Source organism: Heloderma suspectum, chromosome 2 (assembly GCF_057233095.1).
Source record: "Heloderma suspectum isolate Gila_16-S chromosome 2, 16-S_ref, whole genome shotgun sequence".
In the NCBI taxonomy this organism is placed as follows: domain Eukaryota; kingdom Metazoa; phylum Chordata; class Lepidosauria; order Squamata; family Helodermatidae; genus Heloderma; species Heloderma suspectum.
In genome coordinates this window covers 152,843,414-152,860,349 of record NC_139459.1, presented here as the reverse complement: position 1 = coordinate 152,860,349, position 16,936 = coordinate 152,843,414, and the positions used below count along the sequence as shown (strand labels likewise).

The 16,936-nt window shown below is 44.6% G+C and overlaps 2 protein-coding genes across 6 annotated transcripts in view; one reads left to right on the top strand and one right to left on the bottom strand.

The window, feature by feature from the left end:
• LPCAT3 (lysophosphatidylcholine acyltransferase 3) overlaps positions 1 to 7,828 on the top strand; it is a 19,838-nt gene extending 12,010 nt beyond the window's left edge. For 2 of the 5 annotated variants that reach the window (XM_084835221.1, XM_084835222.1), the window contains 8 exons: positions 717 to 895; positions 1,181 to 1,289; positions 2,484 to 2,570; positions 2,679 to 2,845; positions 5,097 to 5,244; positions 6,032 to 6,190; positions 6,326 to 6,452; positions 6,541 to 7,828. In XM_084835221.1, coding sequence (XP_084691347.1) covers positions 717 to 895; positions 1,181 to 1,289; positions 2,484 to 2,570; positions 2,679 to 2,845; positions 5,097 to 5,244; positions 6,032 to 6,190; positions 6,326 to 6,442 — 966 coding nt within the window. In that variant the 3' untranslated portion in view covers positions 6,443 to 6,452; positions 6,541 to 7,828. Of the gene's footprint in view, positions 1 to 716; positions 896 to 1,180; positions 1,290 to 2,483; positions 2,571 to 2,678; positions 2,846 to 5,096; positions 5,245 to 6,031; positions 6,515 to 6,540 lie in introns of those variants that run through there. The other 3 variants (XM_084835218.1, XM_084835223.1, XM_084835219.1) reach the window with 2 other exon arrangements.
• On the bottom strand, positions 7,165 to 16,936 carry EMG1 (EMG1 N1-specific pseudouridine methyltransferase). The gene is made up of 6 exons (XM_084835228.1): positions 16,797 to 16,936; positions 15,033 to 15,134; positions 14,218 to 14,359; positions 10,045 to 10,103; positions 9,811 to 9,960; positions 7,165 to 8,509 (listed from the first exon to the last, which is right to left on the bottom strand). The coding sequence occupies exons 1-6, from the start codon at positions 16,914 to 16,916 to the stop codon at positions 8,396 to 8,398; spliced, it is 687 nt and encodes a 228-aa protein (XP_084691354.1). The 5' UTR covers positions 16,917 to 16,936; the 3' UTR covers positions 7,165 to 8,395.

Sequence of the window (16,936 nt, the reverse complement as noted above, 5' to 3'; positions counted from 1 at the left end):
CTAGATTGAGCCAAGAGCTGCTGGGAACAAGGCCAGACAAAACAGAATTCTAAGCCAAGTTTATTTCAAATATGAATCTGGCCCATCTTCAAGTGTCTGGGCAAAGACTGCAGATAGTAGTGGGATGGCTTAAGAAAAAAAATAAGGAATTCTCTCTCTGCTGACTTTGTATCATCCACCTCTTTCACAATTATTTGTTCCAGGTCTGTCAAGCAGTCTGTCTTCAAGCGGGGTGGGGATGTACCAGTGTGTGCATGGAGTGGTGGTGGGTCATCCTAGCCCATTGGAGTGTGTAATTTGTTGGTATGAACATGGCATTTGAGGGATGGTGTATGTTGGAGGATTGGGTAGAGTGATGCTCTCTGTTCCTATGGCCTTGAGCTTATCAAAGCTACTACTGTGCCAGTCTCTGCCCCAAGTCTCTGTAGTTCCAGGGAACAAAGTGAGAAAGTCTTCCAGTTGGCAAGCACTCAAGTGAAGTAACAGTCCATTATTAGGATTGCTGATGCCACTACATAGCATGCCAAGGGGCTGGAGATCTCTGTATGGTTTGTGTGGGGGATAGACTTCTTGTGGGATTCTTGTCAAGTGGACCCTATTGCTCAGGGGATCTAGAACAACTGAGGTGGGGAGCTTGAAGACTAACCAAAATCTCATACAGCTAGGAAGTCTAACTTAGGGATGCTAATGTTGGTGTTTTAATTGTTACAATGCAGGAGGCCCTCACCGATGAACAACAGCAATTTGCTGTTCGGCGAGTTCCTACTTTACTAGAGGTCTCTGGCTTCTCCTATTTCTATGGTGCCTTCATGGTGGGGCCTCAATTCTCCATGACACAATATCAGAACCTGGTAAAAGGCGAGCTGACTGATGTTCCAGGCCAAAGACCCAGCAGGTAATTCTCCATGATGAGGTCCCCTAACCAACAGCTCCCAAAGTACCCTTATTTTGAGAATGCGTCTGTGCTGTTCCTTGTGCATTAGTAATTAGTGCTTCTAATCAAATGTGTTGCACTTTGGGAGGCTTTTGGCATTCCAGCTTCATAAAAGTAATTGCATTAGTGAAATACATACAACCTGGTTCACTTGAGACACACACACACACACACTCCTTTGTTCTGAAATACTAGACTACAAGATCTCTGATTTTTTCTCTCTCTTGACACTTACTTTAATTTCAGCCTTGTTCCTGCTCTTAAGCGCCTGATCCTGGGCCTCTTCTTCATGGTAGTCTACACTATAGTGGCCCCATACACCTCTGAGGAATACCTCATCTCTGATACTTATCTGGTAAGTAGTACTAGAGGGGATGGAACACTAACTCCAGAACGGGAATAATATAATTAGAAATAAGAACTTTAAAAATCTGAGTGAATATGATAAGGAAGGATTAAACTTTTAATTCCTGACCATTTTTAATGACAAACATGCTGAACTGAAAGAGTGTAAACTGTGTAAGTGCTTCACTGCACTGTTGTAACCGCTATAGCCAGCAGCCAGATAACCTTGTAAACTACAAGCCATGTAACTTATGTGACACTTCCCCAATTTGTAGCTGGGAAGTTTTTGTGACAGGCTTTAACAGTTGCAAAGTTTGTTGTCCAGGAACCGACTTGATTACTATTGGTTCTTTTCCTTGAGTTCAACCAGTACTATGTCTTTTGGCTACCCCATGTCTCCATGTATCTCCTTTCATGAGGCACCATAAAAATTTGCAAGAGAACCTTTCATTCTCAAGTACAAATGAAAACCTACACTTTAAAACTATATGAGAGATCACACTTTTTTAGTATCAGAAATCCACCATAGACACTACACATTTCTAAATTTTTCTGCTTTGTTTTTTGATTTATATGCTGCCCTTTCATTAGAAAGTTTAAACAGCTTATGCAGCATACCCAGTGGTCTCCCATCATAACACGGAGAAAAGCTCTCTGTCTCTGTCTATACACACACACACACAGATCCACCTTAAACTGCCTGGAATACTCGGATCTTGTCTGTCTCAGCATCTTGCTTAGCATGGCCCTGTTCTTCGTGGTGGGTCTCTGTACTCTGTGACTAGCACTCTTATATAGCACTCTTTTTCCTAGAGTGCTGTATTTGATACACCATCAGCTTCTGAGATTGGTTACGTTGGAACTAAGCTAAAACCCCAATTATAGCAATTAGGTTTAAAGATACTTGTTCTCTCTGGTTTTTCAACTGAAAAGGGCTTGTGGTATTTGCAGGTGTTAAGATATTTGAAATTCTCTTTTATTGTAACTGGGATTTTTTTTTTAAGTTTAAATTTAAAGTGCTTTCATAATTTGTGGTATTGAATTGTACTGGTATTGTAAGCAACCTAGGGAAGCTAATGGTTTTGAAAGGCAGCTAAGAAATATATAAAATAAATAATTGGTCATCACTAGAACTTATTCATACAAAGCCTGTCTCTGGCTTCTGATACAAATCTTACATCACAGATTTGCTGTTTTCCTGCAGGATCAGCCCTTCTGGTTCCGCTGCCTTTATATATTGATCTGGGGCAAGATAACACTCTACAAATATGTTACATGCTGGCTGGTCACGGTAAGCCTGAAAACTAAACATGGTCTGCAAAACCACTTCCACCAGTTGGGTAGGGTAAGGTGATTCAGGCCAACTTTAACTTGTGAATCTGTGTGACTTTCGTTGCAGGAAGGAGTCTGCATCCTAACTGGCCTTGGATACAATGGAAAAGATGAAAAGGGGATGCCAAAGTGGGATGCTTGTGCCAACATGAAAGTGTGGCTCTTTGAGACAACTCCTTATTTTACAGGGACCATTGCCTCCTTCAACACTAACACCAATGCCTGGGTGGCCCGGTGAGCATTGCCGACAGACTTCTGCAAAACAGTTTTAGCCATACCTGAACAGGAAGGCAGTGGCCTTGCTAGGTGAAGAGCTCTGTAGATTTTGCACAAGTGCAGAAAAAACTTAAAACTCTATCCTGAGGGTAGCAACTTTTTTTTTAAAGGCACAGTTCTAGCTTTGAACAGTTTGGAAGTGTCAAAAACGTCTGGTAAAACCTCCAGAGCTAAAGTGGGTTCAGTAGGAATTCCAATGGCCAGAAAAAGTTCTTCAGTGCTCTGCAAAGCTCCTCGCTCTTAAGATTAGCCAAAGTAGTTTAACCACAGTTACTACAGCAGGAGTCACCAACGCAGCATGCACCAAGACCTCCAAGTGTGGCCCCCTTCGTCTGGACCCCTTCCATCCTCTCGTGCCCATTTCCCCTCCTCTCTGCAACCAGGAAGTAAGAAGTCTCCTGATCAGCTGACTTGCTTGCTGCTGAGGTGACTCGGAAGCAGTGGCAACGGCAGGCAAAGTGGCTGACTAGCCAAGAGAAGCAGCAGAAGTGGGGGGGGGGGAGGAAGTAATCTTAAGAAGTGGGGCCAAGAAAATTTGCCCACAGGGGCCCCCCCCATGTAATATTTGCCTGTGGCTCCAAAAGAAGTTGTCACATGAGACTGGGCCCAAAAAGGACGCCTACCACTGCACTAGAGTTTTATTGAACTCAGTAGGATTTCCTTCTGAGTAAACATGGTTATTTTACTTAGTACATTTATATCTGCCTTTCTTCCATTATGGAACTCAAAGTAATGTACGTGGAGTTCCTAGGTGGTCTCCCATGCAGACACTGACTGGAGTCTGAGGAGGCAGCTGTGCCCTCAGACTAAGCACATAAAACATCTTCTGATATCTGTGGACACAATCTAGCCACACCTCATTAGGTTCATATTACCACCTTCCCAAAAGCTAAGTGTTCTTCATTCTCACTTTTTTTTTTTTAATGTGGTAGCTATCTAGCAGTAGTGATGGACCCAGATACTTAATTTGTGAATATGCTGAACACAACCCTTATTGTAAGTTGAAAGCCACAATAGTTGGCGACTTTTGGAATTGATAGGACTGCAGTTGAACACCTTTCCCTGCTCTGGGAACCTGTACATCACCAATAAGGAAAGTGGATTTCTACATGGGCAAAGTTTCATGGTATTCCTATTCAGAAATAGCAACTATTCATGGATAGGGGTAATGGCTTCCATGTGACAGGGTATGAGCATGACTTCTAGACAGAACCTCATTTAGAATTTGAGTCATTGCAGTTCTTAAATTTATGCATATTCTTAGAATGCAAACCCATCCATTGCCCCAAGCTAAAACATATTCATCAAAGCTTTTTGAAGACAGGGAACACTTGCACCAATCAAAGGTTGTTGGGGGAAAAAATGAAAACTGAACATAGGAAAATACAACTGAAGTGAAGCTTAGCACAACAAATCCTAGTATAATGCAAATTAGACTGTAGATCACATCTTAGCGTCGTTTATAGCAGGAGTGCACGAGCTTCTCAGCCCCAAGGGCTGCACACACACACAAATATGTCCATGCAGCCTTCTCTCTACCTCCTCCCCCAGTGATCCTGATAAAGATCGCTCTTTCCATGCTGGTAATGTTGAATCTCCACTTGCTCCCCACCCAGATAGCTCTTTCCTCACTGGAAAGTGATCAATACCACTGGTAGCAATGGGGGGATGGGGAGATCTGGCAGTGGTGGTGGGGTCAGGGCACCATGGGGCCACAAGGCCTTCAGGGCCTGGGGTTGCGCACCCTGATTTACAGGATAGCTCTATACCACATGATCACCTTGACAGGGTATAATGATAGATTTAACATGCCTCTAATTTTCTCAGCTGCTCAAATACAAAGCAGCCATGTCAGTAGCAACAGATATGCTTCCAAGCATAAGGCTTCAGGTTCAGTTCCTAGCATCTTGACTTACTTCTGATGGCATACTTTCCCCTCCAAACATCTAACTAAACCACTTATTTCCCTAAAATTGAAAGAACAAATCATTTCAGCCACAGGGGGAAAGATAAGGGTTTAATTTGAGCCAGGGCCTACTACTTTTAACTACTTTTTAAAGTATTTCCTTTTACTCTTTGAGCCTCCTGAAGCAAAAAAAATGAAAACCTCCTTGACCTTCTGATTGTTTCTTCCTGGATACAATAAAAACAGTGATTGTCTTTTAGGCTGCCAAGCCTGACAGTGTTACTTTTTGTTCTCCATGTACAGCTATATGTATAAACGACTAAAATTCTTGGGAAACAAGTTACTGTCACAAGCCTTCTCCTTACTTTTTCTGGCTATCTGGCATGGGCTGCATTGTGGCTATTTGGTGTGCTTCCAAATGGAGTTCCTTATTGTCACTGTTGAGAGACAGGTGAGACTTTAAAGCTTTTTTCTAGTAATCTTGCTAGAGTTTAGCATCTGGAGGTTCTGGTTTTCTTAGAAAACCTCCATCATATTAGGTGAATTGTGTATAGAGACACTATACTGTCAGGATATGGAAGAACTGTGAATCACTGACAGTAGTTAATTGTGACCTCTTGTTTGTGCACTTCACCAGTGACATAACCAGCATCAATTTACAACGGGTTGTGTTTGATTGTTTTAGTGTCTTTTGCTTGTATTAGTTAAATACAAAGTGTGCTGTTCTTCAGTATCCCAAAGGCTTTACTAAATGCACATCTATTTAATATGTAATGGAACAAACAAATGCAGATGATTAAATTCTGTAAACTAGCTGACTGCATTTGTCCAATAAGTTCAGTGTAAAGCTATCTCTTGATAGGGGAGCCTAATTTTGTTAGGACTTCAAAGCGAAGATATTTCAAATGGTACCTTACATAAATGCCTTACATAAAGGCAGATGTAATGCAAACCCATGGCTTGTTTTAACATCTGTACCCAGGCCTGCCCACAAAGTGGTTTGTTTTGGGTTGGCTAATTCTGGTTTGCTTTTTATGATTGAATTCACAAACCGCAGTTGAGGCTATTGCTCTGCTTCAAGAAGTAGCTACACCATGGAAATGGGAGTAAACTTATGAAGTTGAATCCTGAGCAGATGGGAAAGCTGACAAGCACCTCAAACTCTGGTGTGGGTTCTGGACAATTAAAGCATGGTGTTACATCTGAACCCAGCCACTGAGCAGTTCTTTTTGTTGCAGCTCATTAGCCTGGTACGAGACAGTCCACCTCTGACTACCCTGGCCTCAGTGACCATTTTACGGCCTGTCTTCTATGTGCTTCAGCAAACTATCCACTGGATGTTCATGGGATATTCTCTGGTGCCATTTTGCCTCTTCAGTTGGGAAAAGTGGATTAAGGTATTGAAGGAGTCTAAACCCTCTGAAAAGAACATTCTAAACCCTCTGAAAAGAGGAAGACCTCTCCAAACTTACTGGCAAGAGGAAGTAATAGCAAGTTATCTAACACCGACTTCTGCATTTTCTGCTTCACAGGTATACAAGTCTATTTATTTCATAGGTCACGTGCTGTTCTTCACATTACTGTTTGTATTGCCTTATATCCGAAAAGTACTTGTGCCACGAAAAGAAAAGTTAAAGAAAGCTGAGTAACAACCAAAAGGTGAGCAAAATCCCTCTGGTCTGCTATAGCTTAAGAACAGTAGTCTTAGAAGGCATGCAGCTAAGTGGTTTTGGTTTTTCTCTTTCAGATTGTACCATGTGTGCATTTATTATGGGGATGGTTGACTCATCACCTGCCAGACTTCTGCAGTCAAACCCTTGCAGGGTGACTAGGGGCAAAAAGAGCACAGGGGTTAAGACCCCCAAATTAGGGGAACTGGCTGCAAACTCCTCCACCCCGTCTACAGGTTGCCTTATCTTTTAACGTCTCCCCATGGACACTCCTGTCTCTGGAAATGTCAGACGATTGTAAAGCACTTGATGCAGCTGCCATCTGGGAATGGAGCCACTGCTTGACTTTTTCTACTTTCCAGTTCTGCTAGATAAAATTGGTCCCAGTTGGTTTTTCATTCGTGCTTGAGATGCTTTTTTTCCACTAGTTTGGGTTGGAACTCTCTCTACTGCTTCCTGGCTTTCTTGGCAAGGGCAAAGACTATTGTTGTATGTAGGCTAAGGAAAAGTATGAGGGATATACTTAATGCAGTGTTTTATGTGATTCTTCAAACGATGGTCTTCTCCCTTCTACATGTGGGCACACTAAGTTTGCCAATTATTTTCATGCCTTGCTCCTCTGTTTTTATAGTACTGTACACCACAGCAACTGAGCTGATGAAGCTATTTCCTGGCAGAGATGAAATAATTGTAATCCAGTTATAGTAGGAAGTTTTTATTAAGATAGCACCCCCCCCCCAAAAAAAACCCTGTGGCTGCTACAATGGTGTACACTTTAACCATAGTGACTGCTCTGAAAATTCCACTTGAGAAGGTAAGGGATAGAACCATAGCAACAGTACTATTGCCATCTTGCGCAGAACAAATTCAAAAATCCTTTGCAGGGTACTTGGCCTAGGTTACATGAAAAACTGCCACCCTAGAAGAAGAACATGAGCCAAGTTCCATCTAATCCAGCATTCTGCTCTCACAGTAGCCAAACAGTTGCCTATGAGAAGCCCACAAGCAGGACACAGGTGCAGTACCACCCTCCTGTTCATGTTCCCCAGCAACTGGTGTACATACGTATACTGGCTGAGAGTGGAGGTAGCATATAGCCATCAGGACTAGTAGCCATTGATAGTCCTATCTTCCATGAATTTGTCAAATCGCCTTTTAAACCCATCCAAATTGGTGGCTATCACTACATCCTGTGGTAACAAATTCCAGTTTGACTACGCATTGTGTGAAGTACTTCCTTTTATCAGTCCTGCATCTCCCACCAATCAGCCTCCTATGATGACCCCCACATTCTAGTACTATGAGGGAGAAAAATGTTTCCCTATCCCCTTCCTTCACACCAAGCACAATTTTGTACACCTTTATCATGTATACCCTCACTTGCCTTTTCTCTAAGCTAAACAGACTCGGATGTTATAACATAGGGGAGTTTCTCCAGCTCCTTGATCATTTTGGTTGCACTTTTCAGTGCCTTCTCCAACTCTACAGTGTCCTTTTTGAGGTGGGGTGACCAGAACTGTATACAGTATTCCAAGTGTGGTCACACCAGAGATAAAGACAGAATGATACTGGCAGTTTTATTTTTGATTCCTAGTTTTTCATAGCAGCCACACACTCTGTCAACATTTTTTTATCAAGCTGTCCATCACAACTCCCCAGTCTCTTTCTTAGCCAGTCACCACTAGCTCAGAACCCATCAGCATATCCATAAAATTACCATATGTTAGCCTGCCTATGCATATCCCTATAGGCAAGGACACCCACCTCACTAAGAAAATTTTATTTGTCACAAAAGGGAACAAAGAATTTATGGTTCTATTACTTTCCTTAAAGAAGGGACGCAATAGATAGAACCCTGCAATATACATCATCACTCCAGAATGTGGAGCTAGCCAACTGAGTCTTAGGTAAATAAAATCAGCATTAATAAGCTCACACCACTCCCCACACTTCTTCAAAAGCTGTAGTGATCTTGGCACAAGTCAAAGCAGCAGAGAGTGGATAGTTGCTGATAGAAATAGTCTTCTCTGTGTAGTCAACATTAACCTAGAAGAGAAAAACAGCGACCAACACTTCAGTCAGCTGCCATATTGTATTTCTGATACAATGCATTATTACCTAGACCACAGGTGAGCAGCTTTTGGCCCACAACTCCCATCATCCCTCACCATTGGCTATGTTGACTAGGGCTTATGGGAGTTGTAGGCCAAATCATCTGGAGGGCCACAAGTTGCCCAACCCTAAACCCTCCTTTTGCTAGTCAGTGTAGACAAGAGAGAGCTAGATGGACTAATGTTCTGACATTATAAGACAGCTGCTTTTGTCCTAGCTGAGACCAATATGATCACTACTAATTGTGGCATAAGCCAGATTCAAGCGAGCTTTTTTTTTTTTTAACACCACACTCAATGGCCAGAAACTGAGAGAAATTGCTTCTGTTGCTATAGGGGGTATTCCCCTCTCCTTTTTATAAAAGTAACTATTCATACAACACACTGCAGTTCTTGAAAGTGTTCCACTGGTTCAGCCCTCACAACATGGTTGTAATATAGGCAATTATCCTGCAGGGGTGTGTGCATAAGTACAACATGCACATGCTACCTATGAGTAGGGATGTCAGAGAACTCTGCCATGGATTCAAATGAGGCCAGATTCTTTGGAATCCGCAGTGGAACAGCCCCACTTACCTCCGCTCCGGGAGGACTCTGGCCAGAATGGCACTCAGCTGCTTGAGGCTTAACCAGAGCCATTCACTTCCGCACCAATCACCATTTCTCTTTTAAAAAATGGCGATCAGCAGGATGTGCCCATAGACTTATACACAAAATAGAATCTGTGAATCTCACGCGCAAGTCTTATGTGTCCGTAGATCATTCCAGTCTCCCCTTCCCATTCCAGGCCAGCTACGTGGGGGCAGCAGCTTGACAAGACTCTTGACTCTTGTCAAGCTGCTGCCCCCACGTAGCTGGCCTGGAATGGGAAGGGGAGACTGGAACGATCTACGGACACATAGACTTATGCGCAAGATTCACGGATCTATTTTGTGTATAAGTCTATGGGCACATCCCGCTGATTGCCATTTTTTTTAAAGAAAAATGTCAATCAGCGTGGAGGCGAACAGGTCTAGGTAAGCCTCCCTCAAGTCGGGTGGCTCCGCAGAATCCTCACAGAGCAGAGCCGCTCCGGAGGACTCAGGGGACGGATCGCCCCCGCTGGATTCCCCACCAGAAGGGAAGGGGGAGAATCTGTCCATCCCTACCTATGAGTAGCATCTTGTCCTAAGGCCATCTAGTGCATTGGAAGTGACATGTCTGACTTGCAACTTACAAGTATGAAAACACCCTTACCGAACCATGGGCGAAAGCTCCCACAATGATAGCTATAGGGTCTGCAGTAGGGACTAGGTCACGCACATCTGTCACGGTAGGGCTGGAAAAGGATGTGTCTATTTTTGTGCAGCCTACAGGGAGGTGATCAGTCACTGGATTCTTAATAACCTACAAGAAAAAAAGAATTAATTTGGGAGGAGAAACAATAACCATCTTGCATAGAACCATATAATATACCAGCAGAGTTGTTACCTTTAATAACTTTTGAGGCCCATCAGCAGCTCTGACACTGAATTTATGCAGCAATTGAACTAAGGAGAGACAGAGGTAAGAGTTTTACACTGGAGTTACAAGATAAGGTAGATGCCATTGCATCTATCAAGTTCAGAGTTCCTTGCCCTGTTCCTTTCTGACTAGTGATCCAAAGAACCCTTTCCTTTAGAACACACCTGGACAGTGACCCATGAAATTGACTGGTTAGACAGCATGGCCTGCCAGGTGCTTGACAGTACCCATTTTGCTATCCCAGGGGGACAGTCAAAACAGGAGGCTGAGCTGCTTTAGAAAAGAGGTAGGGAACCTATGGCCCTCCAGATGTGGGACAACTCCATGACCACTGGCCATGCTGGCTGCAGCTGATGGGAGTTGGAGTCCAACATGTGGAAAGCCACAGATTCACCACTCCTACTTCAGAAGATCTAATGGATTCAATCAAATATTCACACTGATGTGCACCTGAATGCTACAGACTACTAAAATGTCCAGAAGAGTTCCACTGCAGTTAACTTTAAGCAGTCAACTGCAATGCAGCACTTCTGGACAATTTAGTAGCCTGTAGCATTCAACTGCACAGTAATTACCACAGGGCCAGTACAATGGAGTGGCTGGGGACTACAAATCAGCAGGTTTTCGTATAGTTCAGGGGTGGGCAACTTCAGGAGGTCTAGCAGCCATCTCCTGCCCCCCCCCCCCCCGGCTGCAGTCCCAGGAAAAAAATGTGTCCTTGCCACTACAGAGCACAAAAAGAGTCAAAATTAGCTTCCTTGCAAGCTAAATTGGATCTTAGCACTCTAGCAGCTACAGGCATTTCCCCCCTTCTAAAAACGTGTCTACATTTGGGGGGGGCGCCTTGTGAATTGGGGGGCACGTGCCCCTGCCATAGTTAGAAACACCACATGGTATGTTTAAAAATAATCATGTCATGTTTGTTAGGATTTTCCCTGAGCTACATTACGACTCCACTAATTTTTCTTATTCCCTCGAGTGCTGTAGGCCAAGATATTTTTTGTTCAAATCCATGTGTACATAGCCCACACACACACTTTTAGTCCCCATGGCTCAGTCTACTCCCTCCCTACTTAACATCCAACTTCCACAGAGCCCTATGAGAAGTTCATCTACCTTGTCCTCAGTTCTTTCCATGCTCCATCCAGCCTTCCCCTAGGTTCCCATTTTTTTTTTTTAATGCACTGCCTGATCTCCTACAGTTCTTATACTACCTTTGCTCTGAGCCTTAGGCCCTACATAATTATTTCCTGCTAGACAAATTAACCTTATACTTTTCTCACTGATGCTGCACCATTTATCAATATTTTGCTGACACCTTTCTCCACAGGAAACCTGTTAACATCCTGTGACGTCATAACAGTAAATAGCTGGGAGAAGATTACGAAGTCAAAACCTGAACAATATAGGTCTTTTAAACACCTTCGTAGTACCAGGAGACAATAAAACTTCCATTTCACCCATGCTTGTTCCTGTTCCAGCCCTTCCCTTCCACCTGCTGAGGTGCAAAATGACTTGCTTCAGCAGAGAGGAGAAAAGGGGTGGACGTATGTATCGGAAAAACATAATGACACTAAAATCATAGCTTTAGTGTGCTATTCTGCTGCAAAGCTGTTTGCATCCTGTCTGTGTAACCTGGCAATGCCAAGTAAGGGCATACAACAGTCACATTTATTTATTTATAACATTTAAATAAATTCTGCTCCACATCTAAACAGATTACAGAGTAGTGAACAATAAAAGATAAAATAATAAAACACCATATTAAAATTTTTGTTTTTAAAAACAGAATACCAATAAAACCTGTGGCTGGTATATCAAGGAAGGCTTTTTGAAATACAGATGTTTTCAGGAGGCACCAAAAACAACACCATGTTGGTGCGTGCCTGACCTCCACCACACTGAAGGCTCTTCTCTGGGTGGACCATAGGTCATGTGGAACCACTAGGAGTGAGCCCGCTGATGACTTCAGTGATAGGCAGGTTGGTAAGGGAGAAGGCACTCTCTCAGGTGTCCTGGTCCCAAGCTGTTTAGGGCTTTGTACACTACTACTGGAACCTTTAACCTGGCCCAATAGCAAATAGGCAGCCAGTGCAGTTCCCTCAGTAAAGGAGTTGCATGCTAGAAAGAGGCAGCTCCCGATAACAACAGAGCTGCTGTGTTCTGCACTAGCTCCAGCTGCCAGAGCAGCCTTAAGGGCAGCCCCACATTGACCGTGTTGCAGTAGTCCAGTCTTGAGGTTACTAGTGACTATACCACCGTTTCCAAGCTACTGCTGCCCAGGAAAGGCCGTAGCTGACAAACCAGCCAAAGCTGGTAAAAGGCACTCCGAGCTGCCATGGCCACTTGAGCCTCCAGCAACAGTGATGGATCTAGGAGTACCCCCGGGGTATGAACCTAATCTTTCAAGGGAAGTGCAACCCCATCCAGAACAGGCAATGAGCCTACCTCCTGGACTCGGGAACCACTCACCCACAGGACTTCTGTCTTGCCAGGGTTCAGCTTGTTTATTGTCCCTCATCCAGCCCATCACTGTGTCTAGGCACTGATCTAGGACTTGCACAGCCTCATCTCATTCAGATGTCACAGGGAGGGAGAGCTGTGTGTCATCAGCATACTGATGGCACTGGCTCCAGATCCCCTAATGACTGCTCCCAGCAGCTTCATATAGATGTTGAATAACACTGGGACAAAACGGTAACCTGTGGAACCCCATAGCTCACTCGCCAAGGAATGGTCATCCAATGTTACTCTCTGAAATCAACCCTGCAGATAAAACCGGAACCACTGTAACACAGTACTTCCAGTGCCCATGGAGCTGATCCAGGAGAATACCATGGTTGAGGGTATCAAAAGCCAATAAGATTGAGCAGAATTAACAGGGTTGCACTCCCCCTGTTCCTCTCCTGATAAAGGTCATCCATCAGGGTGACCACAGCTGATTCAATGCCATAACCAGATTAAAACCCAGAATGGAATGGGTCTAGATAATCACTATCCTCCAAGAATGCCTGCAGTTGCTCCACGACCCGCTCAAGTACCTTCCCTAAGAAAGGGGAATTTGCAACTGGGCAGTACTTGTCAAATACCATTGAGTCCAGAGCGGGTTTCTTTGGAAGTGGCTGCACTACTGCCTCCTTAAGGACAGCAGGAACCAGCCCTTCACACAAAGATGCATTTACCACTCCCTGGGCCCACTGGGTCATACCTTCCCTTGACTAGCTTTTATTAGGCAGGAGCAGCAAGGATCAAGAGGGCACATGGTTGATCGCATTGCTGCAAGCACCTCGTCCACATCATCAGGCCACAGCAACTGAAATTGATCCCATTAAATCAGGGAGATGGTGGCATGAGACACCTCGACTGGAGCTGCGCTAACAAAAGCATCAGGTTTGCTGTGGAGACAAGCGATTTTGTCCTCAAAGTGTGATGCAAAAAGGTCGCAAAGGATCCTTGAGGGGACCGGGGCTCCATTCAGTGGGGAGTGTGTTAACAGCCCCCAGACCACCTGAAAGAGGGCCACTGGATGGCTATTCAAGGACACAATGAAGGCAGCAAAGTAAGCCTTTTTTGTTGCCACACCACCACACAACAGGCACAATTAAGTGCTCTAGCACATGCTTAGTCATCTTCACTTCAAGTTTTACCCCATTTGTTCTCTAGCCAACATCCAGCCTGTTTCTTTAATCACAGGTCCCCGGTATACCAAGGAGCAGAGCGGGCTCTACAGCACCAGAGAGGGCACTCGGGTGCAATCGATTTAGGTTATTTTATTTATATATACACACACATACACACACACACACACTGCCAAGTGATGTCTAGCAGCAATTATTGGTAAAACAGACCTGCCAACCTATGGTGGAATCCAACAAAGTCCTCCTGCTGACAGAATATTTGTGAAAAGAACTGGGAGGAGGATATTCTCTCTTGCCCCCACACACTCTCAAAATCTGCTCCAGAGGACTGGGGGACCCCCTGGAGCAGACTGAGAGTCCCAGGGGCTGCATGCAAGAAGAGAGGAGGAGAAAGTCCCATAGCTGGATTCTGGCCCTAGACTGGTTTTACTGGTCTTTTTGACCCCTTTTCTCACTCAAGGCATATTTTGTGAGGGGATATAAATCCTGCTTTTACTCTTACCCATGAGGCCACAAAAACGATCAAAAGTGCGAGGAATTCTTGTCTGGGGGTTGACTTCAATCAGGACATTCTTTTCAGTATGGATATATACCTGGAGAAGACCAGCTCGGTTCAAAGGACTGTCCATGAGCATCAGGAGGCTCTGTGATGAAAAGTGAGAAGCATAAACTTAGTCTATTTAAAAAAAGGAAATAAGTTTTATTGTAGCAATGTCTTTCAGAAAATTTCAGTACTGTATTGGAGAAAAAGCTGTGTCTAAAGGAAATACTACAAGATATGTGAATAGGAATCCTCAATGAAAAAAGTATATAAAGTATTTAGGCACATTCGTAGTTTTAATCAAAAATAGAATTAGATGGCTTTTCCATAACAATTACGGGAGCAATCCTATGGCCACTAGTCAGCGGCTAGGCAGCCACAGGATACATCGGTTCCCTGAGAACCAACTCCCTCCCCACCCCGTGCTGCCTCACAGGCAGCTCAGAATGGCCCCGCACTTGGAAGAGGAGCATGGAGCGGCGAAAACGGGGCATTCCTGGGAGCATTCCAGGGCGGGGAAGGTAGAAATGACAGTATGACACATCCGATGTGTTGTCTGGCAGCCGCTTCCCTCGCTCCTGAAGCATAGAGGGGATGATCCCCTCCATGCTTCTCCTGCCCTACATTGGATAGGTCATCACCTCTGAGTCCGGAGGCAGCCTCCTATCCCAATAGGATTGAACCCTCCAGTAGTTACCCAATCAATATTTCAAGAATAGACAGAAGTCATAGGCTGGATGTACAATCTTTACCGTACGGTAGACATATGACCATACCTGGTGGGTGATGTCAGGTCGAACCTTTCCGGGGTCCCGGCCACTTCGTAGAAGCAATGATTTATGCTTGTCACAGTTCAAAAGCTCGTATGTTTTCCCAACCTGGAACCATGATTTTAATTTATTTATTACCTTCCATCCCACATATCTCCACTGGTGTAATCAAGGTGGCTTATAATTTAAAAAAAATACAAAATAAAAAATCACTGACCAACAATAAAAGAGTAAAAAGCAGTAGTTAGAATAACAGATGGCAAATTAAGAAAATACTTCCTGGAATAAAACTGTCTTCAGCGCACCTCCCTAGGCAAGCTTTTCACCATCTGAGTGCCACAGCTAAAAATTCCCTTTCTCTTGTGCCTACTTGCCTTGCCTGATGAATGTAGCTGTGTCTCAAAAATGGGAGGGATATAGAAGCTGAGGTTGCACAAAATCACTACATAGGGGTCTCTGACACGGTGCCTTTGGGCACCATATGCACACATAAGGCCAGGCTGAGGCACCCTCCAAGCTATGTTCATCCTCTGCAAGTGAATGGAATGATTCTTCAACTGGTTTTGTCTACTGGCTTTAAACAGCGATGGAAAAAGCACCCTTGCTAAAAAGAAAAAACAGCTGGGGGGACAAAGTCCACCCCCTATCAAGGACCCTTGGGGCAACAAGAAAGAAAGAGGAGCCAGAGAGAGAAAAGAGCCAGAGTGAGTAGCATACACACAAGGTGCATATTCATGCACACACATAAACACAAACGGGGGTGGGGGGCGCTATTTCCAGTGCTGCTTCCAACGTTTTTGTGATTGGCCCTCAATCCCCCCTAATTTGTGGTGGCACCCCAGGGCACTTTCTCAAAAAGCCAAATGTGCCCATGGGCACAAAAAGGCTAGAGACCCCTGCAGTAGGGGATGCCTCTATGCAATAGTTCAGCAAAAGAACTATCCTACTGGATCAGACAGAACATCCATCTAGCTCAAAATCCTTACTCTGGCAACAGGCAACCATATGCTTCTGCTATTCAGTGGCATACTGCCTTTAAACATGATCGTTTAATTTAGCCTATCACTGATGTTTGCTGATAGACATATCCTCCTTTAACCCATCTAATTCTCTTTTAAAAGCATCAAAACTACTGGTCATAATCACACTGTATGACAGTGAACACCAAATATTTAAGAGTAGGGATAAGCAGCCTGGCAGACTCCAGAAGTTTTCAACTACCGCTCTCACCAGCCCCAGCCAGCGTTATCAATGGTCAGGGTTGATGGGAGTTGTAATCCCAAACATCTGAAGAGCATCCGGTTGCCTACCCCTGATTTAGAGGTTCGCTGCCTCTGGAAATGGAGATTCCATGCAGTTATAATGGCTAATAGCCGCTTTTAGGTCTTCCACCCTCCATGAACTTATGTTCAAAACCCGTCAGAGGTTTGGTCTACACATGCAGCAGAATGAGGCGGTAGAGTGGCCGGTATCACTTCAGGGATACTATCCTTTTCTTCTCCGCGCACAATATTCTCTACAAATTAAAATGGAGCATAGCAGGGAGGAAGGAACTGAACTACCATCATCAACCCTTTGCTATGATAACTTCCTGCTTACGAGGTGTTGGCTGTTTGAAACGAAGCATTAAAAACCAGCCCACTGCTACCTCTCGCCGTACTGCACCGCGCCTCTCATGCTGCGTCTGTGCAACTAGCAGGGAATGCCAGACTCCGCTAAGGCTAAAGCTGCAGCACAGCCATTGGGGCTCCCGGCGGCTTCTCGCTGCACCTTCACAGTCTCCAGCGACGCCCCCTCCAGGACCACCAGCAACCGCCTTTTCCCCGCGCGGCGAGGCTCCGGGCCCCCTCCGCCGTCTGCCGGGCGCTTCCTCGCCGAGGCCGCCGCCATCTTAACGCCAGGCGGGCCGC

Coding starts and splice junctions, on each gene's coding strand:
- EMG1 (XM_084835228.1), bottom strand. CDS start 16,916: ATGGCGGCGGCCTCGGCGAGGAAGCGCCCGGCAGACGGCGGAGGGGGC. Junction 10,104..14,217: donor TCGTTTTTGTGGCCTCATGG/GTAAGAGTAAAA, acceptor GTCTCTCCTTAG/TTCAATTGCTGCATAAATTC. Junction 8,510..9,810: donor GAGCTTTCGCCCATGGTTCG/GTAAGGGTGTTT, acceptor TTTCTCTTCTAG/GTTAATGTTGACTACACAGA.